The sequence below is a fragment of the Gobio gobio genome (genome assembly GCF_949357685.1).
Source record: "Gobio gobio genome assembly, chromosome: 17".
Taxonomy (NCBI): domain Eukaryota; kingdom Metazoa; phylum Chordata; class Actinopteri; order Cypriniformes; family Gobionidae; genus Gobio; species Gobio gobio.
The window spans coordinates 21086719-21114536 of record NC_137110.1 but is presented as its reverse complement, the minus strand read 5'-3'; the positions used below and the strand labels follow the sequence as shown (position 1 = coordinate 21114536).

At 38.7% G+C, this 27818-nt stretch overlaps 1 protein-coding gene across 1 annotated transcript in view; it reads right to left on the bottom strand.

The window, feature by feature from the left end:
- Positions 1-1846: 1846 nt before the first annotated feature.
- Positions 1847-27818, bottom strand: part of ror1 (receptor tyrosine kinase-like orphan receptor 1) — a 136637-nt gene continuing 110665 nt past the window's right edge. Inside the window, exons 5-9 of the mRNA XM_079840918.1 lie at positions 11389-11516; positions 10434-10751; positions 10106-10351; positions 6509-6717; positions 1847-5301 (exon numbers count right to left, since the gene is read on the bottom strand). Coding sequence (XP_079697044.1) covers positions 3862-5301; positions 6509-6717; positions 10106-10351; positions 10434-10751; positions 11389-11516 — 2341 coding nt within the window. The 3' untranslated portion in view covers positions 1847-3861. The remainder of the gene's footprint in view (positions 5302-6508; positions 6718-10105; positions 10352-10433; positions 10752-11388; positions 11517-27818) is intronic.

Sequence of the window (27818 nt, the reverse complement as noted above, 5' to 3'; positions counted from 1 at the left end):
TATTTAAAACGTGACTCTTCTGTAGTTACATCGTGTACTAAGACAGACAGAAAATTAAAAGTTCCTGCGTAATAATCAAGGAATTCGTTTTAGGAAGGCGCAATGAAATTATGCAGCGCCTGAAAATAGGCTAACTTCCAGTCAACATAACCAACTTGACAACCTGCTTGCAAAAGGAGCGTGCCTTGTAACCATGGAGACATTTGTGATAGATTCAGAAGATATTTACTTTGGTGCAGAACCTGAACCGTATCAATTTGAACCGGAATAGGTGCAACTCTGCATCTACACAAACTTTAGTGCCGGTCACTTGGAAGTTACCTAGCCGGGGACTATTTTCAGGCGCTGCGTAAAATCACTGCTCCTGCTGCACCCATGGTACGGCAGCAAAGTTCCTTGATTTTTACGCAGAAATGAGAGTAGCCTATAGTTCCTTGCCATATCGGCCTAGAAAATCGCAACGTTTCATTTTCCGTCAGTCTTAGAACACGATGTAATAACAGAAGAGTCAAGTTTTACATAGGAAAAATATTGAAACTATTTGGTCATTTTTTGGGAGAGATGCTAACGGTCTAATCAGATTCAATGATAAAGCTATGCTAAAAGTGCTACTGCCAGACCCGGTGGAGTGTTTTTTTTTAATACTTTAAAAGACCCACACACTTAAAAAAAAACGTGGATATCTACCGGTAAGTTTGTTTTTGTCTCGTAAATGGCACTTTGACACACATTTTCTTGGGTCTGTGGATTATACCTTCACGTACATTGCATTCCTGAGCCAGAGACTGGATGGCCATTCCTGGGACTGTTCCAGATAAGAAACCGGAGAGCAGAACTGATCAAAAACATTCCCAACATCAAACCCATCTCCTCTGAATGCTCTGTGTTCAAGGTCAGGTTTTTTTTTTCTCTCTCTCCTTGTTTGAATGGAGTCTTTATGGGAGTAACGTTAATCATAAAGTCATGTGCACATCATTTCTTATGACAAACATGCTGGACTTGTTAGCCTTTTAAAAAGATTTATCCAATGCCAAGGGGAAAAAATTGACGTACTGAAATGTGTGCAGTAGTATAATGTAAAACATTCACATGAATGCAGAGACACTGACTTTCCTCGAATATCTTGATGTTTGAAACCAAACTGACACTCCACTGCCCTCTTCTGGTGGCATTTGTATTTATGTACTCCCACATTTAAAGGGTTAGTTTACTCAAAAAATTCAATTCTGTCATTAATTACTCGCCCTCATGTCGTTCCAAACCTGTGAGTCTTTCGTTCATCTTCGGAACACAAATGAAGATGTTCGATGAAATGTCTGTCCCCTCACTTTCAATTAGCCAGAAAGGTAAGACATCATTAAAACGTGACTGTGGTTCAACCTTAAATTTATAAAGCGACGGGGATACTTTTTTCGCGCAAAAATAATGACTTTATTCAACAATTTGAGTCTGTGTCAGCTTCCAGAACGCCAGCTTACCATTGGCCGACACTGTTCACATGAGCACTTATACACATGAGACGTTCTGCTGTAGAACTACAAAGCGATGTACTTCAAAAGCATTGAACCACTGTTAGTCACATGAACGATTTTAACGGTCTTTACACTACCTTTCTAGCCCTTGAAATTGGTAACTAAATTGCTGTCTATTGAGGGGTCAGAGCTCTCGGATTCATCAAAAATATCTTAATTTGTGTTCCGAAGATGAACGAAAGTCTTACGGGTTTGGAACAACATGAGGGTGAGTAATTACAGAAATTTCATTTTGGCCCTTTATGTGGGCAGCTGGGGTCTGAAATGTCATGGGACAAATAACAAAACAAAAATAATGACACTAAGACAAAAATGTAATATATAGATTTAAAAAAAAAAAGTTAATTAAACTGATGAAATTTCATAAAATGCTGGATGCAGTTAACTTGTATACATAAAAACATTAATAAAACAAACAAAAAATGTTGACGTATGCTCACAACATATCAAAACGCTAGAAAACAATGACATGAACCAAGCTGTTTCTTTAAGTGGCTTTTATAATGTCAACACACTGTATGTTCAGACGTACAATAAAAAGACTGCAATATTGATGAAAAATAGTGTGAAAAATCATATAAAAATAAACCATTGATCTACACATCAGTTTTTCATGCATAACGTCTGTTCTTGAAATATCATGACGCATCATGAATTTGTCCAAAAGGCATTTTATAGGTCACAAGCAATCATGTCTTCACAAACACTGTACCCTGCATAAAAGAAAGATTCTTGATTGTCTTCAACACAGGAAAAGAGTGTCTTTGAAATAAACAGTTGCATAGCAACAAACCAAAATGAGAATGAACAAGACACACACACACACACACACACACACACACACACACACACACACACACACACACACACACACACACACACACACACACACACACACACACACACACACACACACACACACACACACACACACACACACACACACAGCTAGCTGCTTGCTAAAATTATCAAATTTGTTTAATCCCGGTTTCTGTGAAATTTCAAGAGATTAAACAAGCTACAAGAGAGAGAGAGAGAGAGAAGATAGTAAACAATCATCAAATGAAAGCTTTAAAACATCAGGCACATACAGTCTTACCGTGAGACAAATATAAAGAACTTCATTCAATCAGAGTCGCAGAGTGACACTGACCTCTAGAGGAATTTTTAGGCGTTACATTCTATAGGTAGTGAGGAGTTCATGTTAGCAAAAGTTCTGCATCATTAATAAGACAGATTTCACATATGCTTGGCCAAACAGTGATGTGAAAAGTTTACGACTCATTTAGACGAATGAAATGCTATTCTGACCGTTTAAAATATGCTCTTGGATAAGGCACATATGGAGTATACACAGAAACCTTGTGAATGTTTTCTGGTTGCCTGAATGTCAGCTATGTTATGGGCTTACAGGCAACATTCGATGACCAAAAATTATATGAATAATCTGAGCTGCATCCGAAAGCTTAACAATGCGGCATAAGATTCGGTGACATTTGAGCTGAAAGGAAAACAAACTGAAATTTGGGGTTAGCAGTCAGTTTTGACTTAACTTGATTCCAAGCGAGAAATTAGTATTGTGATATTTAAATATTTTCCAAAGTTCTCTTTTCTCTTTGTTGTATACCTTTTGAAACGCAAGCGTTGCCTGAGAAGTCATTGGTCAGCTGTGTAAGCTTTTGGACGCAGCCCTGATGTGTATCATCATGTGTTGAAATCATTTGAATAACACCACAGTAACAGAAGAATCTCACAGAATGCATCGTCTCCCACAAGCACACATGCCTGAATTCGTAATAAAATGCAGGCACATATGGCGGCCATAATTAAAGCAATATATATATTTTTTCATATTAAGGCATTGGTGATATATATTTGCAAAACTATTCCCTTGATTCTTCTATAGGGTTCGATTCCAATGCAATATTAAGGCAGTTTAACTCATTCATTAGTCCAAAAATTCAATGATGGGACAGAGACCAAGACATTCTGAAGCCTTCCGGGAATTTTTCAAGTCGTTTATGAATGAAAAAGGAGACAAAAGTGATGATAAAACAACAGCTCTGTCGAAAATAACCTTGAAATGGCATCATCACTGGTTGTAAAAAGGACATTTTAAGGCTGTTCTGCCACGTTTAGTCATATTGAGCCGAAAAAAAGTGGCATGAAGCTTCACAGAGATTATGTGAATATACAGGTTTCCTTTAAGACACATTTATAAAACAACATTAAAATATAAACTTTCGCATTTTGTTCAGGCTATTTCATATTTACAATGAAGGAAAACAATGTCAATAATTATTAATATACAGGACAAAACATCATGTATTCACAAATCGGCAGTAATGATGGATTCACTGTACATCAGTCTGTTAGTGTCAGCCAGCAGCGCTGCCTGGCTTGGGTCTATTTGCATGGCCTTCTGTGCCAAATGTCCAAAAATTGGCATTGTTCCGCCCGGTACTGCTGTCATGGGCGTCAGAGTGACACAATGAGAAAGCAAGGGTGTGTTGGCGTCATGATTGGAGCCTGTGGAGGGGACGCTGGTAACGTGACCCGTGCTGGTTGAGCCGCTGGCGCTGCTGGGTGACCGGCTCTTCGGCGGAGGGCAGTGCTGCACCACCTGCGGAGGGCCCTGAGATGTGGTGAAATGGGCTGTGGGGAAGGCAGCATAGCCAGGTGGGATAGGGTATCCGTTCACGGGTATAAAACGCTGGTTCTGTGACATTGGCGCTGCCATGAAGCCGGCGATTTGTCCCGGCGGGAGGGTCTGCGGAGCTCCGTAAATGTATCCGGCGTAGCGCGGGCTGCTGAGGTTGCTGACGGGGCTGGCGCTCAGAGAGGTAGTCTGGGTGGTGGCGTTGCCTCCGGATGGTGTGCTGGAGCTGGCGTGGGAGGACAGACCCTCCCAAGCACGTAGTCGGCCGTGTATGTCTTTAAATTTCGGCCTGCGAGCGGGACCCTCCTGCCAGCACTCTGTCATCAGCGCGTACATCCGAGGAGGGCAATCCTCCGGGCAGGGCAGCAGCTGCCTCTTCCGCACCATCTCTATCACTTCCTGGTTGCTGAAACCGTAAAAGGGCTGCAGGCCGAAGCTGAAGATCTCCCACAGAACCACACCGAATGCCCAAATGTCAGAGTCTGTGGTGTACTTCCCGTAAAGGATGGCCTCTGGTGACATCCAGCGAATAGGAAGGAGCGTTTTGGGCTGGACTCTGTAATAATCAGAGGAGTAGATTTCTCGCGACAAGCCAAGATCGGAGATCTTGATGTGAAGCTGCTCACCAACCAGGATGTTTCTTGCCGCAAGGTCTTTGTGGACGAAAAAATGGCTGGCGAGGTACTCCATCCCGGCTGCAACCTGAATGGCCAGGTGCAGGAAGTCTGCATGGTCGAGGCTGGACTTGACGGTACCGTCTTCGTCGCTGCTGCAGCCCACATCTGAATGGGGAGAGCGCATGATGAGGAATTCGTGGAGGTCCCCTTGGGCCAGGAACTCGAAGAGCATGCAGACAGGCTGCTCCTGGGTCACGACACCCAGGAGACAAACCACATTGGGATGATGAAGTTCTGCCAGGACAGATGCTTCCTGCTGGAAATCCCCCCAGTGCTGTGCACTTGAGATGTCCTTCAGTGTTTTTATGGCCACCAGCTGAGCGTGTTCCATGCCTGGCAGGTACAGGTGACCTTTGTAGATCTTACCAAAAGCGCTCTCGCCCAACTCCTCCATGAAGCGCACTGCAGACAGAGGAAGCTCTTTGGCTTTGCTCTAGAGAAGAGAAGGAAATAGTCATATACATGCCATGGTTTGATATTTTTTGTTAGCTAAAATTCATGAAGTAGCTGTTTTCAACTGTTCAAATCCTCATTTTTTCATCTTTTGCTCTGTTGCTGAAAAACAAGACGTTACAACCTCAACCATTGACCACAGAAATGCATAAAATCTGCTCTTAAAATAACCCGACTGTCATGTATATTTACGTACTTGGCAGATGCGGTCTTACCACTTACATGATAGTTACTATGATATCTATACTGTTAAATCTATACTGTTTTATAGCCTACATGCATGATATAGATCTAAGTAACATGCATAATGCTGTGTGACTGGTATCGACAAGACTCAACAAATTGATAAAAGGCCACAGCTACATTTAAAGGAGTCAAATAAAAGACAGGAGTCTCTTTTTTGGAAAGGAGCAGCTGTTTCGTGTTAGCGTCAACTCGGACTGAGGCTAAACATGTCTCATCCCTGTTTTGGATATTACTTGAGTGAGTGGTGACCTTTGTATGACCTTAGTCTGAACTTTGGCCTGCAGCTGAGACTGTAGATGAGAGGTCTCAATGTGTTATAGATACAAACAGCACTTCAGGGTGTCAAAAGGTCTGATTAATACTGGAATTAAATGGAACTAGCATCATCTCTTCAAAATATTTGTTTGCAAAAATGTCGAAAAAACAAAAATGTTGAAAAACAGGGAAAAACAATTTTCAAGCGAAAATCTCATTTGAATCTGCTTTGAATGATCCGAACGGAATGATAACAATATGATTATATTTAGATTCCTCTCCAGGCCTGGGAGAGATTGCCTCCATATGCTCATCCCTCCTGCTATTTTGCCTCCTGTTTGTGCAGCCCCCTTAACCCCACCCCATCACCCAGGAATGCACACTTAATTCAAACGTTATGAGAATGCCTCACAATTCCAATGGACAAAAGTATAAGAATAAAAATCTTATAGGAGCGATGATAGCGTTGTTTATTTGCACATGTGGTCCGTGTTGTTTTAGCACCCGATTCCCTAAAGGAATTAGGCCAACCAGAAATGACTTAATAAACATTTATTTCCGAGCATTTAGAGTCTGGATTGTGGGTGGCAAGTGAATAAGTTGCAGGTTTTTGTGCTGAAATGATCACGCCGTGGTGTAGATGCACCTACAGAGTTAGTTATGATCTGTTAGAAGTAACTTCTCACCTTTGGTTTGTAGGCCGTGAGCATGGACATCTCCACGTTCTGGCCACGGACAGGTTTGGGCTGGCGTGGCGCTGGTGGACGTGAGGCTTTCTGGTTGTTCCGGCACACACAAATGAAGAAGAACAGCAGGGCGATGGCTAGCGGTATAGCCACGCTTGGTACCAGGATGTACAGGATCCCCATACTGCTGCTGCCGTGCTTTGGCAAATCTGAGGACAATCAAAAAACAAAACAAAAATTAAATACGATAAGTTTTGACAACAATAAAAATGTGTTTTGGAGTAAAATCAGGCACTGATTATCCAAGAATTGATATTCAGAATTAGGGTTGCCATCTTCAGTGTGGCAAAATAAGGGACACCCATTCACGACACCCAGACCCCCCCCCCAAAAAAAATTGCATCAAGGACAAATAAAGAATAAGTCATGAACTGATTATTTCAACAATGACAACTTTACAGCTCAACAATAAACCATAAAAAACATGAGATCAAGTATGAGAACTTGCAACAGAACACATTTTATATTATTTGATTTTTTTCTTTCTTTCTAAAGAACTCTTTAGTAGCCTATTTGGTGCACTTTAAAGGGATAGTTCGCCCAAAAAATGAAAATTCTGTCATCATTTACTCCCCCTCATGATGTTCCAAACCTTTATGAGTTTCTTTGTTCTGCTGAACACAAAAGAAGATATTTTGAAGTTTGAAACCAGGCTGCTTTGGGGGCACCATTGACTTCTATAGTAGGAATGGATCTTCCTATGTGTTCAACATAACAAATAAATGTATGCAGGTTTGGAACAACTTAAGGGTGAGTAGTTTGGCTGAACTCTCCCTTCAAGCAGTCATTCTGAACCAGTAATCACTTTTTTAGACAATTCTGAAATTCAAAAATGCTTAATTTTTTATTAATTTACTTAAATTATGACTATATTATAATGCAATTAGTTGTCCCATTTTTATCTAAATATTTTTTTTAATAAATATTTTTCTCTATATTTCACTCTCATAAACTTTATATGACAGGATTATTTATTATGTAAGATTAATATAGCCTAGCTAAATGATAAATGAATAAAAACATTAATTTGGTTATAATCTATTAATTAACCTGTCTAATGTCTAAAAAATATTATAATTCTGTCTGCAACGCTCTGATAATGTGTGGAATATTATATTAATATATTTATCCATTAAAAAAAAACAATAGGCCTATACCTTTAGAAGCACGGATGTGTCTGTCACCGCATACTGCTTTAAGTCAGACAGTCTGAGCAACTGAAATGATGTACAGCTCGCCTGAGGTTCATCGTGAGTTACTGGACAGACCCATTGATAATTTTTTTTTTATTCAACCCTGTATCTGGAGATCCTCTTGCGTTCAAACGGTGGATGCGAGCCTATATGTTTAAAGAACATAATCAGAACTGAATCAGAATTGAATACTAGCATACCGCTAACTATACCACACACTGCATACTAAAAATAGTATGTAAAACACTTTATGTAATCTTGCTCTTGATCTCATTACATGTATGTTTGATCAGTGAGTGGCAGCCAGTTATCATATCAGATCTATTTTGCATTTTAACCAAATTTTGTGTGAGGATATTTTGGACTTTTGGCAGTCCAATGAAATCATTAGTAACGAAACAGATTTACAAACTTCTAGTCACATTTATTATTCTCATCACACTTGAAATGGGAGTGCAAGTCATGTGCATTGCATTGTTTTTATTAATTAAACTTAATATTCAACAGTATTATTGATCTGCCTACATAGACACCATTGTGTGAGAACTGAACTGAGCTGGATGATGACATCACTGTTTTCTCCAGAGAGGCTGTATAGATAAATGAACTATATAACAGAAATGAACCATCACTGAACTTACTTAAGCTGGACTATGACACTATTTTCTATTTTTCTTCTAGAGTGAACAAAATTTGCTGCATTATTTTCCTGTTCTCAATGTAAAGCTGCTTTGAAACAATCTGTGTTGTAAAAAGCACTATATAAATAAAGGTGACTTGACTTGACCAAAGGTGCTTTCACACTAGCACATTCGGTGCACACCCGGGTTCGATTGACGTCAGAGTACAGTTCTTTTGGACGATGTGAAAGCTGTTTTCCTCAGGTGCACACCTGTGGAAAAAGGTGGTCTGGGGTACGGTTCATGTAACGGTTCACTGCTGATACCAATGCAATCGTACTAAATCGTGGAAGTGAACCACTATTGATGATGTATGATTCGATAAAACTGTGTTTGTTTGTGTTCTCACTCACTTTCCTGACAAGCGTGACTGACGAGAGTAGAAAGTAGAAGTGCAAGTAGAGAGAAAATATATATAATTTCTGCTGAAATGAACATTCTTTAGAACATTTGCAGTACATTTGTGACAGATAGAGGCAAGTGCCGTTATATGCTGACGCTTTGCAAACAAAACCAAAGGAAGGTTCAAAAACCAAAGTATTAACGTGAGGTGAACCGCTATGTGTTTTGCTGCCCTGCATCATCGTTACCAAGCTACAGGGGTAAACAGCTGTGATGATGCAAACGCACCACGGTTCAGATCCAAATAATATAATCTGAGCTTTTACCACATAATGTGAAGAGAATAGACCACAGCGGGAGGAGGGGGGTTGACATAATCGAACTTGGGTTTGGACCAGGAAAAGTGTGAAAACACCCTAAAACAAATTTTTTTAAAATGTTTTCGGTAACTGAAATAAAGCTGAAATATAATGAAAAATAAACATGAGAAAACTTAAAAACTTTTTTCATTTTAATGAAAATCATAAATGTTGCCTCAACTTTAAGTTCAAGTACTAAAATTACTAAAACTGAAATAAAAAGAAATAACATCAATAAAATTAAAATATAATTAACTGATAAAACTAATTATAGCTATAAAGAAATACAAAAAAAACAATAAAAGCAGTACCAAAATTGCTTAAATATAAAAATATCAGCTATTAACAAATACTATAATAGTATAGGCCTATGAATACTAAAATACATGGGCGTTGGAACCATTGTATGTGAGGGGGACAAGACCCACCCACTTTTTAAGACCAATGATATTGGACCCACTCACTTTTACCGTCTATAATTCGGTTCACATACCCCTAACCAATAAACACTTTATTGTTAAATACACGTTAGACGCTTTATTTCCACTTTTCAAATGTTTTCTTAATTTTATTGAAAATAAATGCCTTTCCGATCTGATATGTGATAGGAAAAGGGAGTAGAGGCAAAAAGCGGATTCGAAGCTCGGGTCGATTTGCGTCCAAAACTTTCTGCCACGCGTCTTACCCCTACACAATTGTCACTATAAATAACTTGGTGACTTTTGTAATTTTGTCGATGCAGACTATTTGCACTTAATGTAAATTGCAGCTACTCCAGTTAAAATTTCGGGGGGACCCAGACACATTTTTTTTGCTTCCGACGCCCATGCTAAAATAACACTGGATTTTGGTTTGCAGTACTATTTTATAAAATAGAAAACTCACATACTGCACAAAGTATGCATACTGTATATTGTGGAAATAGTATGAGTGTAGTATGCCAATATGAGCAGGGCGTCTCACCGCATGGGGGAATGTCGCAGAGCTCCATGCGCACACTCTCATCTAGGGTTAAGCACCAGGGAGCATCGTGCTTGTTGCCAGGGTTGCGACAATAGGAATGTCCCCCGTTGAGCTCTGAGTAACGCATGGCCAGGAAGGTGTGGCTGTGGGGATACTGCGAGTTCCACGGTTGACACTGACGACCAGATTTAGTCACGCTGACTGTGCCGCGGTAGTCTGAACCACTGTTGTTATAACATTTGTGGCCTAAAATAGGAGAAACAAAGAGAATTGATTTAATTTTCTATAAAACGACAAATCTTTTTTAATAACTACACAAAAGACTTACTTTTATTTATGGTCTCAGCTATGGGAATGCCTATTCTCATGCAGTTGGCAGCCTCTGGGCTGTCCGAAATGGCCAGGTCTTCGCAGTTGGGCAGTTTGAGACGTTTGAGGATGAGAGGGTTGGAGCGAGCAATGATGTACTCAGTCTTACACAGGTCGTTCTCCAGAATCTCACACTCGTCCTTGCATAAATCCCGTGGTTTGTCCATGCCAGAGCTGCGGTCACACGTCGGGAAGGCAAAATGGCACAGGGAGGGAATCGCAAACTGGGAGCAGCGATCTGACAGGTGATTGGAGGTGCCAATCATAGTGAAAGCCGCTGGGAAAAAAACAGAAACAAGTCTTATATACAGTGGTTTCCTCCAGATTTTAAAACAGGAATGAGCCATTGTGGACTCCAACAAGTTGCACAACAATCTAGTGTATTCAAGGGAAATTATATCTTACGCACAAACAACAAAGAGACAAAAGTTCCAGTCAATTGATGTGGTTTCGCAAGAAGTTGTGTGATTCAAAAACAAATTGACTGCTCACTCTAACCACAGTGAATGCCTGTGTTCTGAAATGGCTACAATTGAAAACTCTCACAGAAAACAAAAAACAATTCAAATTTAAAACTGAAACCAGACCTTGGGCAGTCTATATGTGCATGATATCAAGATTTAGCCTTGGAAAAAACTAAAACTCTCTCTTAAAAAACTGTAAGGTGGGTTGTACCTGTTATATATAAGATGGTACTGAATGATTACTATATTCACATAGCATGGAATTTACAGGGTAATTTAAAGAATACCATGACAGAATCATTGTAAATGTCAAAAACACAAGCTAGCTGACTAAAGCTGTCTTATCTAAGGCTTCAAACTGATTTAATCAGCTGCGTTTCGGTTGAAGTCCACAATACAGTGGTTTTGAAATGACTTTAGTAAGGATTGAATGCTTCTTTGGAGGACTACCTGTGATTTGGGTCTCAATCTCGCCCTGCATCTGCAGCGAGTCTACGAAGATACTCCTGTTTCCTATGAAGCGAGCACACGCAATCCCTCTGTACGGCTGGCAGAAACCTTCCTCGTCAAAATCCTCTCTAAAAACAAAATAAAAATGAAATGTTCATGTTAATTATAGTCAGTTAGTTTAGCAGGCTTTAACAAATAATATCCAGTCCAAACTCCCCTACTTTGGCTTTCATCACAGCATTGTACTTTTATTTGTTTATTTTGGCAGAGGGGATTCCTGTAAGGCTGTAATTCTAACTCCACACACTAGAGGGCAATAAGCACCACTGGATCACAAATGCAATCCCACACAACACAATTTGGCATATTTAATCAGCATATACAATACAAACCCAACATATGAAAAATGCATTCAAATGGAATATAATACAGACCTGGATGTATCATTTAAACCATTCAACATTTCATAAATAATAAAAAAGATGTTTTGTGTTCTGTGTCTGCATGTCATACCCAGTAATTTAAACCATATGAACGAGTGGTTCTCTCAAAAGCATATGTCATCCATATATACACTATGAGAAAGAGGCGAAGACTGAGTCACTGCTGGACTCCAGTGATTTGCAGTGCGGTAAACCAAAACAATTTGACTTAATACTATGTAAGATAAAATGAGCGAAAACAATGATCAGGTTATGAACAGTTCAAATAAACAGACACAATTTGAGGAGAAAAAAAGGGATTCAATTAAAATAGTTGGTGGTGTTAATGAAAAGCAGGCGTGTGAAAGGTCAGAGGTCAAAAGTCAAAGGAGTGTCTGAGGAGCAAACGTCAATCCACACATTAGCACTCAATCTGGCTATGTTTGGAATGAAATACAAGCTTACTATTTATTGAATACAGGGCATTATATACTGTATACTGCCCACTATTCTTTAAAAGTAGTATGTGAAAGAATAGGCATTATCCTATGGTCTTACATTATTATATAAGCATTTTAACAGTTGTACGTTACATTTTTTGTCACATGAATTTCAAATAAAAGTCATGTTTTTGAAATAAGTCTTATGTTCACCAAGCTGAATATTCAACATCATTACTCCAGTCGTCAGTGTCACATGATCATTCAGAAATCATTCTAATATGCTGATTTAGTGCTCAAAGAACTTGAAAACTGTTGTGCTGCTTAATATTTTACATTTTTTTATAATAATATGAGCGTCTTAACTGTCACTTTTGACCAATTTAATGCATCCTTGATGAATAAAAGTATTATTTTCTCAAAACTCTTACTGACCCCAAACCTTTGAATGTTAGTGTATAAACATGCTAACACTACAGTTCTGCTAACAGAGTGAGTTTAATTAAAAAATGTGCCATGTAAAAACTTCAACTTAAAATTCAAAAACAGTGACAGACACTTGCGTCACAGTATGCACTAGTAACTGTGGCCACCCACAGAAAGCAAAATGACAAGGAGGAATAGTTGTTGTGGAGAATTATGAACAATTTTTGCATATTATTTTTTTCAACTCTTTCCCTGCTCTCATTCTCTCTTCCTGTTTCATGAACACACTCCAGTCAGTTCATCGACGTGCATGTGTTTTCTGTGTGTGCGTTTCTTACTAAGCGTGTGGTATGTTTGTATAAACAGAAGGAAGTACAGGGCATTTCTTTACTTATCAGTGCCGATTTGAAGTGAGTGATAATTAAAGGAAAAGTGTGAGCTGCAACACAAACGGTTAATTGAGCCGTGACAGTGAGGTAACAAGAACAAGAGAAAGTTCTTAACACAAAAAAAAAACATGATATGCTTTTCAACATGCTCTTCAGATCCAGCACATTGTGGAATTCCTACAGGATTCTCAAACTCTCCTGCTAAACCTATTGAGTCAAGACAGGAAGGAGTGAGGAGTCTAAAAATGCTCCCCCGTGTGCGGAGTAGCAGAGAAATCAACCGGAGAAAGATGCACATTAAACATTACCAAGATGGATGTTTAATTCTTCAGGGTGTCCTATTCTTGAGGGTGTTTAGCCAAAACCAATCGCAAACAATTATACAAAAGCGCCCAAAACTCTGGAGAACAGAGGAAAAGGCTTTGATTTTACATCTTTAAATTTGAATACATTATTCATTTACTTTTTAATGGAAAATTAAATAAGAATTTTAGATTTTCTTATTCTTTTATATATTACTCAAACTGACATATGTAAGCCCATTTCCACAGCATAAGAACAATTATGGGATACTTAGTCAATTATGAAATGAAAAGTCAAAATTATGACAAAAACAACATTGACATTTTTTAAATGAAAATTTAAAAAGTAAAATTATGCCATGAAAAGTCAAAATTCTGAAAATAATTTTAAAATAATTGTACTTTTTAAAAACTTTTAATGTCATAATTATGAATTTTTTACATCATTTTGACTTTTAATCTCATAATGACAATATAATCACAATTTAAACTTGTAACATCTCATAATTATGATTTACCAAAGCATGATTTTTTTATTATGTGGCGGAAATGGACACATAACTTGATTTTGAATCCACAATTCAAAGTGCAACAACATTCCAAACAACCAATCAGATTTGAGGGACAAGTTTACAGTTTACGTCAAGTTTAGACTTACAACCAGGTTTAGGTGCTTCTACATCAGTATTATTCATCTATCATTTCCCTCTGATTTTAGCGATAACTTATGGGTACACTGTAAACCCGATTAAGTTGGCAAAACTCAAAACAATTGAGGCAATCAGTTACATCAAATAGTTTTCAGTTAAGAAATGTAAAGTTTAAGTAAGCAGAACTTGCAGATACATTTTAATTGCTCTTAGCTTCAAATATTTGAGTAAGCTAGTTCATACATTTAAATTAAAATGACCAACTTAAATATTTTTAGTAGTGGAAACTTTGCTAGCTTTAACTAGCTAATTCAATAAATGCTTTAATAGCATTAGCATAGTATAGAACTTGCTGAATGAGTACAGCAAATATATAATTTAACATCCTGCATATCTGTTCTTAAACTAAGCTCATGCTCCACTTGTCACCATGATGCAACCCCCCCCCCAACCCCCCCCCCAACTTAACAGAAACTCTACTAAACTAACATAGCAAAACATTAAACACTACCGAATCTCCACCTAAACATTAATCTTGCACAAAACACATTATTTAACACTTAATTTGAGCGTCATGGCAAAGCATGCTGGGAAATAGAAATCCCAGCCCGGTTTAAAGGGTTAGTTCACCCAAAAATGAAAATTCTGTCATTAATTACTCACCCTCATGTCGTTCGACACCCGTAAGACCTCCGTTCATCTTCGGACCACAAATAAAGATATTTTTGTTGAAAGCTGATGGCTGAGAAAGGCCTCCATTGGCATTCAGTACATTTACACTCCCAAGACCCATAAAAGGCACTAAAAACGTTGTTACAAAGTCCATCTCACCACAGTGGCTCTACAATAATTTTATGAAGCGACGACAATAGTTTTTGTGCGCAAAAAAAAATCTAAATAACACCTTTATCCAACTTGTTCTTGTCTTCCGTGTGTGCCTCCACGACGCATGCGCGAGAATATGACGCAGATCCGGCGTTCGGACACATGACCCAGAAGCGATTTGTTTACAAGCAGAGGAAGACGCGCATATCTAAGCTGTTGGATTCTACATTGATTGTGCTTTAGGTCTCGCCGTAGTGCTCAAATGGGACTAAAGTGTGCATTCCATGGATTCCCGAACGCCGGCGCTACGTCATATTCTCGCGCATGCGTCGTGGAGGCACACACGGAAGACAAGAAGAGGTTGAATAAAGTCATTATTTTGATGTTTTTTTGCGCACAAAAACTATTGTCGTCGCTTCATAAAATTATTGTAGAGTGACTGTGGTGAGATGGACTTTGTAACAACGTTTTAAGTGCCTTTCATGGGTCTTGGGAGTGTAAATGTACTGAATGCCAATGGAGGCCTATCTAAAGCCTTTCTCAGCCATCAGCTTTCAACAAAAATATCTTAATTTGTGTTCCGAAGATGAACGGAGGTCTTACGGGTGTCGAACGACATGAGGGTGAGTAATTAATGACAGAATTTTCATTTATGGTGAACTAACCCTTTAAGTTAAATTTAAGTTTGTCTAACTTAAAAGAAACAAGTTCATAAAACTCAAAACAATGAAACAATTCAGATGAATTAAAATGTGTTAGTTTTGTGAACTCAAAAGAAAAAGAAAGCTCTAAATACTCATAAAAGTTCATGTGATTGAACTAATTTGTTTAACTTGATTTGGCTCTATTCAAACCAATTAATTATTTTGAGCATTATGGTTTACAGTGTAGGGTTAAAAACAGGATAATGTCTGGTAATGGGTAGGACTACATTTTCAGACAGGAATGTCGTTCCAGGATCAACAAAATATGTTGACCCAGGAACACGTCAAAACCAGGACGTGCGGAAATGGAGCTCCATGGATGTAAACTCCACAAGTTTGTGTAAAGCCTGATAATATCCAGCACAATTTGAGGATGTTAAATGGAGGAGAAAATCCCATATGTTCTCTGATTTTAGACCCTACTGCATGTGCATGCTTACATGCAGAAGAAAATCTATGGTGACAAACAACAGGAGAATATCTTTCCCTGTTGTCTTAGTCAAGAAATCAGCTATGTCAACATCAAACCTCTTTTTGATATATGTGGAGAAGGGTCAGCCAGATGACATAAAATTAATATCCTGGACCAAACAAAGACATGATTTAAAACTTTGAGGCGTTGTTAAGAAGCTAAGCTCATGAAGATGTCAGTGCCGCATACTAACACGGTAAGGAGAATGGATTTGTGTCATCAGTGTTACTGTACATGCCCTGGAGTCCAATAAATGTATCAAGCTATTCCCCTCCGGAAACCATCTCCAATCTGCCTGGCCTGAAGCCTCTTCCTTCTTTTTAGCCACTCTCCCACACCTCTTTAAGACATTTACAAAACCTTTTTCTTTCTCTTGTGCAATATGTTGCTCCACTTAAAAAAAGAGCTGGTAGCAGGGAGGTTGATCAGTTGATCAGTGTGGACAGTGAGATACTCTGTTTGGGATCTCAAAGCCGTGCTGTGCAGAAATGTTTTGAAGCAGATCGTACTGCTCATGCCTGATTTTATGAACAGATATTTCCACTTAGTCCATTACAAGATCAAGAGACTCACTGGCCTAGATTAAGAAAACTAATTGTAGATAAGCTCACTTACAGGTCTCCCACGATCATGGAAAACATGTGATTTCCAGCTCTGGAAACATCATGGAAATTATTATGTTATTTAATAGCAGAGTAAAACCGGTCCACAAGTCAGCAAGATATCATCAGTCTGTCTACTGATGGACTTTTGTACACAATGATTGGTTCCTGACATACAAATGGAAATCTGGATTCATCTTTATGAAATTTAAACAGGACAGGGCTGGAACGATCACGGAAAAGTCATGAAAATGCATTGAAACCTGTTTCTCTACATACCATCAATCACATTTATAATAAAACCATACAAATCAACTCTTTAAAATCATAATCTAATCTAAGACTCTTGTATAATAATGTTGAAAATGCATGTTTAGTTGAATTAACATCCCTCCCTACCTACTTGTATATGTGAAGCACAAAATATGTTTCAAAGATTTGTCCCTGAACATGCTCACACTGTTTTCCATGACTAAAGGAGCTCTCCTCCACTTTAGTGTTAGATCACCTCTCTTTAATATTTTATGGGCTCCACTGTGATGCATGTACTTAGAGTTTCTGATCTCATCCAAATTCATGTCATACTTTATGTGCACATTTAAAGTTATTACATGCACCTCTGAAGTTTCTAATACTCAATATTTTCATCTCAGATACTATGTGTATCATGAAAGCACAGTGCTTTTATGATGGTGCTTGCATGTCCCTTTGTGCTTGTCCATATTATGCTGTTTTGATGAAACACTTTCCAAAACATCTTAACTTTGTTGTTACAGTAAGTATGAGGGCATACTTACTGCATGAGTGTTTGAGTTTGTAAAATTGAGTGTTTCATTGGCCATGTATCTGCACACACACACACACACACACACACACACACACACACACACACACACACACACACACACACACACACACACACACACACACACACACACACACACACACACACACACACACACACACACACACACACACACACACACACACACACACACACACACACACACACACACACACACACACACACACACACACACAATCTTTGAGGTTTTTGAGACTGTGGCCAAGTGTAGGACACATACAATCTTGTATAATGGATTATAAAGGACTAGACGTGTACTCTGCATGAAATAGGCCAAGAGAAAGAGTTTTGAAAAGAGAAGATACAATTCACAGTCAGGTATTCTCCTTAGATAAAGTTTGACCTGGGTCAGTGGCAATATATTTAACAATGGGGAGAATATGGGGAACAGTGGACTGGTTTGTCCCTGATACGGGGGGCCTGTGGTCCGTGACTGCATCTCGGGAGGAAGGGAAAGACAGCCACCAAGGGACTCTCATTAGGAGCCATGAAGTAAAAGAGGAAAGAGTCCTCATGTTACACTACCACAATAGCAGCCTCTATTACAGAAGCAAAGGACACAACCCTGTGACCCCTGAGATCGCCCAGAAAGAGAGAATCAGGGCATGCTTGCAAACTATAGTCAAAGTTTAGGCACTTCATCTGAGCAGAGAGTAAAAAATGAAAATGCTCAACTCGAATTCACTTTTATGAAAGTCAGTCAAATCAAATGAATGCAAGCTGACAAAAATGTAATAATAATAATAATATTACAATACTCTTAACATTGATACTGTTAATAATAATAATAACTACAATAACTATTATTATTGATTATTATGATGACGAGGATAGGGCTGGGCCGGTTACCGCATTACCGCAATACCGCGGTCACGTGACGCCTACCGCGGGTCTGAGATTGTCACCGGCATCACCGCAAAAAAAATAAATAAAAAACAACCTTGGCCTGCACGTGTGCACGTTGTGTCTAATTCCATGGATTCATTGATTCTAATGACATGGGTTGTGTCTAATGACGTGTGTCTTATAGCCTATGGAGTCAAGGTTTTCTAAACAAAACTTAATCAAAAGATGGAGCAAATCCGACCTTTCGCGAGTTAGGGAGCGCAATGTTCCATTATAACATTCCATTTGTACCTGTGTAATGTCTTTTAGCCTATAATTTGCATTTAATTTTACTAAAGCATAAAATACAGGCGCATAAGCAGGACGTGCACGTTTTAATTGCACGTGCTTAACACAATTCTCTCACATGGTTGGTTGCGCAGCCGACAATAGGGCTCGGGCGTATGACGTCATTACTTTGCGTGGCGGCCATGTTGATGGCCTCATTTGCTGCTACTCGGACTTCTGCGCACTGTTTATAGACGTGCTCCCTCTCAGTCGTGTGTCTTAATTTGGCGTTATTATTGGAAACCATGGTAAACCGTTGCTGCATTGTGGGGTGTAACACTAGATCACATAATCGCCATGGGAAAAAGTTCGAAAATGGATTAACTTTCCACCGCTTTCCTGCTTGGAGACGCAACCACGAAGACCAAGTATCCGAGGTAACAAAGAGTCGTCGGCTCGCTTGGATCGCGGCTGTAAGACAAACTGTTACCTGGGGATATGGTGTTGGCTGATCGCGGCTTTGACATAAAGGACAGTGTGGGACTTATGTGTGCCGAGGTAAAGATCGCTGCTTTCACAAAAGAACGCTGTCAGCTGGATGCAAGAGATGTGGGGAGCACAAGAAAAAATGCCCACCTCCGAATTCACGTGGAAAGGGTGATTGTAACCGTCCGCAACAAGTACACTATTTTGTCAGATAAAGTACCGATTCACTTGGTGTTGCCAAGCAAGGACGAAGACATGACATTCCTCTATAAGATTGTGTATGTATGTTGTGCTCTGACAAACATGAGCCCTAGCGTTGAAATAAAATAAATGTGCATTAAATACAGCCATAAGTGTCTGTTGCATCCATACCCACAATCTTCACAATAAATATACTTAAATCAGTATAATGTGCAAAAGCAAGAAGTGTCACACAATCGCAATAACCGTATGATGTGCAAAAGCAAGAAGTGTCACACAATCAGATATTTTTCAGTGTTTATTTGCAAGTAGTGCAACCCGAGAACACAGAACGGTGCAGAATGCTTCAAGGTAAAAGGTTAACGTTACATAGGCTTAATGGTCTGCAGCTCCCGAACCCATCCATTTGTGAACTGCAAATTTCATATGAATCCAAACCGTTAATAGTTCCAATTTTGTCCATATACCGGTCCCTGGCTTCCCTATTTAACGTATCCCGGTAAATTCCACATCCTTTTCGAGATTTTAACATAGTTTTTCTTTCTCCCAACTCTGCTTCTCCTCGTTCGATTTGCTGTATGTTTACATTCGCGAGGCCATCAACATGGCCGCCACGTCCCAGAATGCAACGCAGCGCCCGAGCCCTATAGCGGGTAGTGAGATAGAAGTCATGAAAGCAGAAGAAGAACGCATGGGTTTGCGTCGACCGCTGCTGACCGATTTCTCCCATAGCTGGCGAAAAAAAATTTGTTCTTCAGAAAGAACAAATGAGCTGGACCTGCCTTAATACTGGTAAGTTTTAACTCTTTTCCAACTCTGTTTGGGAAAGATTGACTACAAATAAGCTGTGCCTGCGAAATTTCATTCAATATAATCAATAAATAATCTATTGTAGGCAATTAAATATAAGTTGGCTATGTGATTCTGAAATTCCAATTTCATTAAAAGGCTATCGAAAAAGATATCCGTCTGGCAGGCTTACAATCACAGTGTGCGACACTTGGTTAAATTAAATAGCCTTCCTTAAATATTTGAACCACTGAGACAAAAGCGCACACGAGATATATAAATTAATATGAATATGTAAACATATATAATATAAATATATATAATAAGTAATATACAATCACGGTAGGCTAGTGTGAGCAGCGACACTTTGTTAAATTAAATAGCCTTCGTTAAATAGCACCACTGAGACAAAAGCGCACACGAGAGGCATATAGCCTATATATAAATTAATATAAATATGTAAAATATGCCTAATATAATAATATAATATGTAAAAATTATTTATGTAGGCTAATATAAATAACAAATATAAATAATTATATATATAGCCTATATAATTATTTATGTAATATAAATAACATATATTTGTATGCACAATCATTAGCCTAAAAAGTATTCGTTAAATAGCCTTGAACCACTGAGACAAAAGCGCACACCACACGAGATACGTAAAATAATATATGTAAATGTTATAAAATATAAATAATAAATATAAATAATAAAAGTAGCATAATATACAATCAAGGTGTGAGCAGCGAGTGACAACACTTTGTTAAATTAAATAGCCTTGAGCCTTCGTTATTCTTCATTAACCACTGAGACAAAAGCGCACACAAGATGTAAATTGTAAATGTAAATTAATAGCCTGAATATTTAAAAATATGTAATATAAAAATATAAATACTATAAATATAAATAATATATTATATTATATGGGCGGGTGTGCGCGAAAGTCATTATAGTTTAAGTGTTTGATGACGACGACTGTAATCTGAAATTAAAGATATTGGAAATGAATAAACAAATAAATATATATTACAGATCAATAACGATAAATAAAAATGTGTTTGTTTGTTTGTTTGTCTTTGTTTATGCTGTTCCATCTTCAGATCTGTCAGTCGGGATCTGATCTGCTCTCTCAGCAAAATATGAAGGCTGGGATGTAAACCATGGTCTAGTCTAGATTTCGTTTTGCCAGCACTTTTTTTTCAGATATCATTCCATTTCTGTTCTAATTGTTCCTGTTCTAAACGTGAAAAAATAAATGTAAAATAAACATGTTCCTTATTATGTTCAATTGCCTGCGCTGGTGTGTGCGTGTGCGGCTGTGTGCGAAAGTCGAGCGGGAGCCCTTTAAAGCTGTTAACCGCTGAACCGCGGGAATTTCTTGCTTTTCAACCGCGGTAAGAAAAAATCCATACCGTCCCAGCCCTAGACGAGGATGATGATAAATATTGTTATTTACATTACTGTTAATATTATTGAAAGGATTAATTAACAAAGTGCACACACACACACACACACACACACACACACACACACACACACACACACACACACACACACACACACACGTTGGGTTTTCATGTTTTATGGGGACTTTCCATAGGCGTAATGGTTTTTATACCTTACAGACCGTATATTCTATCCCCCTACGCTGCCCCTGCCCCTAAACCTACCCATCACAGGAGACATTCTGCATTTTTTACATTTTCAAAAAACATCACGTAGTCTGATTTATAAGATGTTTTCCTCATGGGGACCTAAAAATGTCCATACAAGGACGAGGATTTCGGATATTGCCATCTTTGTGGACACACACACACACACACACACACACACACACACACACACACACACACACACACACACACACACACACACACACACACACACACACACACACACACACACACACACACACACACACACACACACACACACACACACACACACACACACACACACACACACACACACACACACACACACACACACACACACACACACACACACACACACACACACACACACACACACCAAATCATTGAATTCAGGCCACAGGTGTATACAATCAAGCACCTAGGCATACTGCTTCTACAAACATTTGTGAGAGAATGGTTCACTCTCAGGAGCTCAGTGAATTCAAGCGAGGCGTAATAGGTTGCCTATCACCGAGTGGGGCAGCGCACGCTGAGCCGCACAGTGCGTTGAAGTCGCCAACTTTGTGCAGAGTTAAAGGAACTCATTTTTTGAAAATAGGCTCATTTTACAAGTCCCCTAGAGTTAAATAGTTGAGTTTTACCGTTTTTGAATCCATTCAGCCGATCTTTGTATCTGGCGGTAGCACTTTTATCATTGCTTTATCATTGATTCTGATCAGTCCATTAGCATCTCATTCAAAAAAGGACCAAAGACACTTTCAATATTTTTCCTATTTAAAACTTGACTCTTCTACAGTTACATCGTGTGCTAAGACCAACTGAAAATGAAAAGTTGCGATTTTCTACACCTACATGGCTAGGAACAACTTTCTCATTCCTGCGTAATAGTCGCGGATCTTCGCGGCCGTACCATGGCTGCAGCAGCACAATGATATTACGCAGCGCCTGAAAGTAGCCCCCAGCTAGGTAACTTTCAATGTGACCGGCACTAAGTTCGTGTAGTTGCAGAGAAAGTTGCAGGCTTGCAGCCGACAAATTGTGTTGTGGATTTACCTGTGTGATTAGCCATGGTTCTGTGTGTTGTAAAGGGCTGTGATAGTAAGTCGAAGGTGTATACTACCACCATGTTTCACAGAATACCAACGAATCATTGCGCCGCTGCAGCCATGGTACGGCCGCGAAGATCCGCGACTATTACGCAGGAATGAGAAAGTAGTTCCTAGCCTTATAGGCGCAACTTTTCATTTTCAGTTGGTCTTAGCACACGATGTAACTGTAGAAGAATCAAGTTTTAAATAGGAAAAATATTGAAGTGTCTTTGGTCATTTTTTGAATGAGATGCTAATAGACTGATCAGAATCGATGATGTATGCTAAGCTATGCTAAAAGTGCTACCGCCAGATACAAAGATCGGCTGAATGGATTCAAAAACGGTAAAACTCAACTATTTAACTCTAGGGGACTTGTACAATGAGGAAGGGAACAACGTAAGACCACACGTGCGTCAGACTGGAGTTCTCGTGCGAGACTGGAATTGTTATTAAAAATATAGACTGCAGTGCAGAAACTTGCGGTCCAAATTGTCTGTGCGCTGATTTGCAGCAAAAGGGAGAAAAATAAAAAAGATTATGGTGGAGGAAATGGTTGGGGAGACCCAGGGAGCAAGGATTGTGTTCTGCAAAGAGAGTTTGAGGCAAATAAATAACATTGCAATGTGCTGCTGTTACGGCTGATCAAGCAAATGTTTGTGCTTTGCTTCTGTTTGATATAACTGTACATATATCTATTAAAATTCTAATATTATGGTCTAATATTCAACTCCTCCCCGAGCCTCCCGCTGTCCTGTATCTTGCTCTCATTGGCTGTCGATCAATGGGCAGGCGATTCTCCCTGATCGCGTCTTCGATCATTCACACTGCGTGATTGTCACTCACGTGCACGAAAAACGATTTGACTATGATTTCGGGCATTTGTCGTCGATTTCGCAAAACCTGTCGACGAGTCAAAATGGGGGCTAAAATCAGGCAGTGTGAACTAGGCTTTAATACAGTAAGACATTTTGGACAATTTCATGCTCCAAACTTTGTGGGAACAGTATATATATATATATATATATACAGTGAGGAAAATAAGTATTTGAACACCCTGCTATTTTGCAAGTTCTCCCACTTAGAAATCATGGAGGGGTCTGAAATTGTCATCGTAGGTGCATGTCCACTGTGAGAGACATAATCTAAAAAAAAATCCAGAAATCACAATGTATGATTTTTTAACTATTTATTTGTATGATACAGCTGTGAATAAGTATTTGAACACCTGAGAAAATCAATGTTAATATTTGGTACAGTAGCCTTTGTTTGCAATTACAGAGGTCAAACGTTTCCTGTAGTTTTTCACCAGGTTTGCACACACTGGAGGAGGGATTTTGGCCCACTCCTCCACACAGATCTTCTCTAGATCAGTCAGGTTTCTGGCCTGTCACTGAGAAACACAGAGTTTGAGCTCGCTCCAAAGATTCTCTATTGGGTTTAGGTCTGGAGACTGGCTAGGCCACGCCAGAACCTTGATATGCTTCTTACAGAGCCACTCCTTGGTTATCCTGGCTGTGTGCTTCAGGTCATTGTCATGTTGGAAGACCCAGCCTTGACCCATCTTCAATGCTCTAACTGAGGGAAGAAGGTTGTTCCCCAAAATCTCGCAATACATGGCCCCGGTCATCCTCTCCTTAATACAGTGCAGTCGCCCTGTCCCATGTGCAGAAAACACCCCCAAAGCATGATGCTACCACCCCCATGCTTCACAGTAGGGATGGTGTTCTTGGGATGGTACTCATCATTCTTCTTCCTCCAAACACGTTTAGTGGAATTATGACCAAAAAGTTTTATTTTGGTCTCATCTGACCACATGACTTTCTCCCATGACTCCTCTGGATCATCCAAATGGTTATTGGCAAACTTAAGACGGGCCTGGACATGTGCTGGTTTAAGCAGGGGAACCTTCTGTGCCATGCATGATTTCAAACCATGACGTCTTAGTGTATTACCAACCTTTTCAGGTCATTGACCAGCTCCTCCAGTGTAATTCTGGGCTGATTTATCATCTTTCTTAGGATCATTGAGACCCCACGAGGTGAGATCTTGCATGGAGCCCCAGTCCGAGGGAGATTGACAGTCATGTTTAGCTTCTTCCATTTTCTAATGATTGCTCCAACAGTGGACCTTTTTTCACCAAGCTGCTTGGCAATTTCCCCGTAGCCCTTTCCAGCCTTGTGGAGGTGTACAATTTTGTCTCTAGTGTCTTTGGACAGCTCTTTGGTCTTGGCCATGTTAGTAGTTGGATACTTACTGATTGTATGGGGTGGACAGGTGTCTTTATGCAGCTAACGACCTCAAACAGGTGCATCTAATTTAGGATAATAAATGGAGTGGAGGTGGACATTTTAAAGGCAGACTAACAGGTCTTTGAGGGTCAGAATTCTAGCTGATAGACAGGTGTTCAAATACTTATTTGCAGCTGTATCATACAAATAAATAGTTAAAAAATCATACATTGTGATTTCTGGATAATTTTTTTTAGATTATGTCTCTCACAGTGGACATGCACCTACGATGACAATTTCAGACCCCTCCATGATTTCTAAGTGGGAGAACTTGCAAAATAGCAGGGTGTTCAAATACTTAGTTTCCTCACTGTATATATATATATATATATATATATATATATATATATATATATATATATATATATATATATATATATATATATATATATATATATATATATATACATTTTTTAAATTATTTAATACTCAGCCTTCAAATTCTTGGTCAACATTTGCTGTAGCATTACCATGCCAAATACTCCGAGAGTTGTTATAATATAGCAACAACAACAAAAATAATAATAACAATCATCATCATCGGGGAGAAACACTCACTTTTCTTATTTCTCAATGACAATGTCAATGTTGAAGGTCCATGCCATTGTTTCAAATTGTAATATTTATATTAATGTTTAACTTGTTAAACAGTATGCGTACACAAATTACATAAATCAATGACATCTTAGATTTTTCTATGTTGTCAAAATTGCCATCAGGCATCATGAAATGTCACTGGTATTAAAATAGTGGTATCCTGACAGCTCTACATCAACATCCAACAGAAGCCTGATTAGCTGTGCAATTAAATCTATTATCTGTGCTTTATCCTAAAGGAACCTAGAAGATTATCTGCCCCATCTCTTCACTGACCATGTCACATCCCCTGAGAGTAACGCTGAGGCTCAGGCTCCAGTTTCTCAATTTAAAGGTCCATGTCCACTGGGGTGCAACTACTTTCGGCGAAACAAATAATCTGGAGATTGTCTGTACGGGTGTATTATAACCCCCACAGATGATTTGCTTATACAATGTGCAGTTGAGTGATTTTCTAAACAAAAGAGGGCAGAAAGGTCAAGCTGTAAGGAGCCCATTAGGACGAGAGGTGACAACATACATGGCGCAAAATAGTCCATGTTTGTTTTTCTATTCACTGAGCCACAATGTGTACTGATCATTCAATAACAAACACAGCTGACGAGACGAGGTGTGACAACAAGTGATTAGGGGAAGTAAACAAAGAATGAACTGCGTTAGCTGATAGTGTTATTTATTTGCACATGCTGTCTGCATTGTTTCAGCATCTGATACACTAAGGGAATTAAGCCAACAAGGTATCGGCGCAAACACACCTACAAAATTTGTGCTAAAGACAATTTGCATGACGCAATTCCTCATCATGTAGACCAGTTCACAATTTTTATGAAAATTAATGTTGTTTTCCCTCATTTAATGAATTACTTATAATTAAAATATAAAATAAAATAATAATAATATATACAGTGGCAAGAAAAAGTATGTGAACCGCTTGCAGAATCTGTGAAAATGTGAATAATTTTAACTAAATAAGAGGGATCATACAAAATGTATGTGATTTTTTATTTAGTACTGTCCTGAATAAGATAGTTTTACATAAATTTTTTTTACATATAGTCCACAAGACAAAAAAAATGCTGAATTTATTAAAATGACCCTGATCAAAAGTTTATGAACCATTGATTCTCAGTGCTGTGTGTCGTTCCTTGGATGATCCATGGCTGTTTTTTTGTTTTGTGATGGTTGTTCACGAGTACCTTGTTTGTCCTGAGCAGTTAAACAGCCCAATGTTCTTCAGAAAAATCCTCCAGGTCCTGCACATTCTTCAGTTTTCCAGCATCTTATGCATATTTGAACCCTCTCCAGCAACGATTGTATGATTTAAAGATCCATCTTTTCACACTGAGGACAATTGAGAGACTCAAACACAACTATTAAAAAAGGTTCAAACATTCACTGATGCTCCAGAAGGAAACACGATGCATTAAGAGCCGGGGGTGAAAACTTATTGGATTTGAAAATCAAGGTAAATTGTACTCAATCTGTTGCTTCTGAAGGGCAGTACTAAATGGAAAAAAAAAAAAGATATTTAAACAAAATAAGAAAAATTTGGACATCTTCATCCTGTTCAAAAGTTTTCACCCCCAGCTCTTAATGCATTGCGTTTCCTTCTGGAGCATCAGTGAATGTTTCAACCTTTTTTTAATAGTTGTGTTTGAGTCCCTCAATTGTTGGAGAGGGTTCAAATATGCAAAAGATGCTGGAAAACTGAAGAATGTGCAGGACTTGGAGGATTTTTCTGAAGAACATTTGGCAGTTTAACTTCTCAGGAAAAACAAGGGACTCAAGAACAACCATCACAAAACAAAAAAACAGCCGTGGATCATCCAGGTGACAACACAGCACTGAGAATCAATGGTTCATAAACTTTTGATCGGGGTCATTTGAATAAATTCCGCTATTTGTTTTGTCTTGTGGACTATATGTAAAAAAATTTTATGTAAAATATCTTATTCAGGACAGTACTAAATAAAAAATAACATGCATTTTTTATGATCCCTCTTATTTAGTTTAAATTATTTACATTTTCACAGATTTTGCAAGTGGTTCACATACTTTTTCTTGCCACTGTATATATTTTTTTAAATGAAACATAAAAAAAACT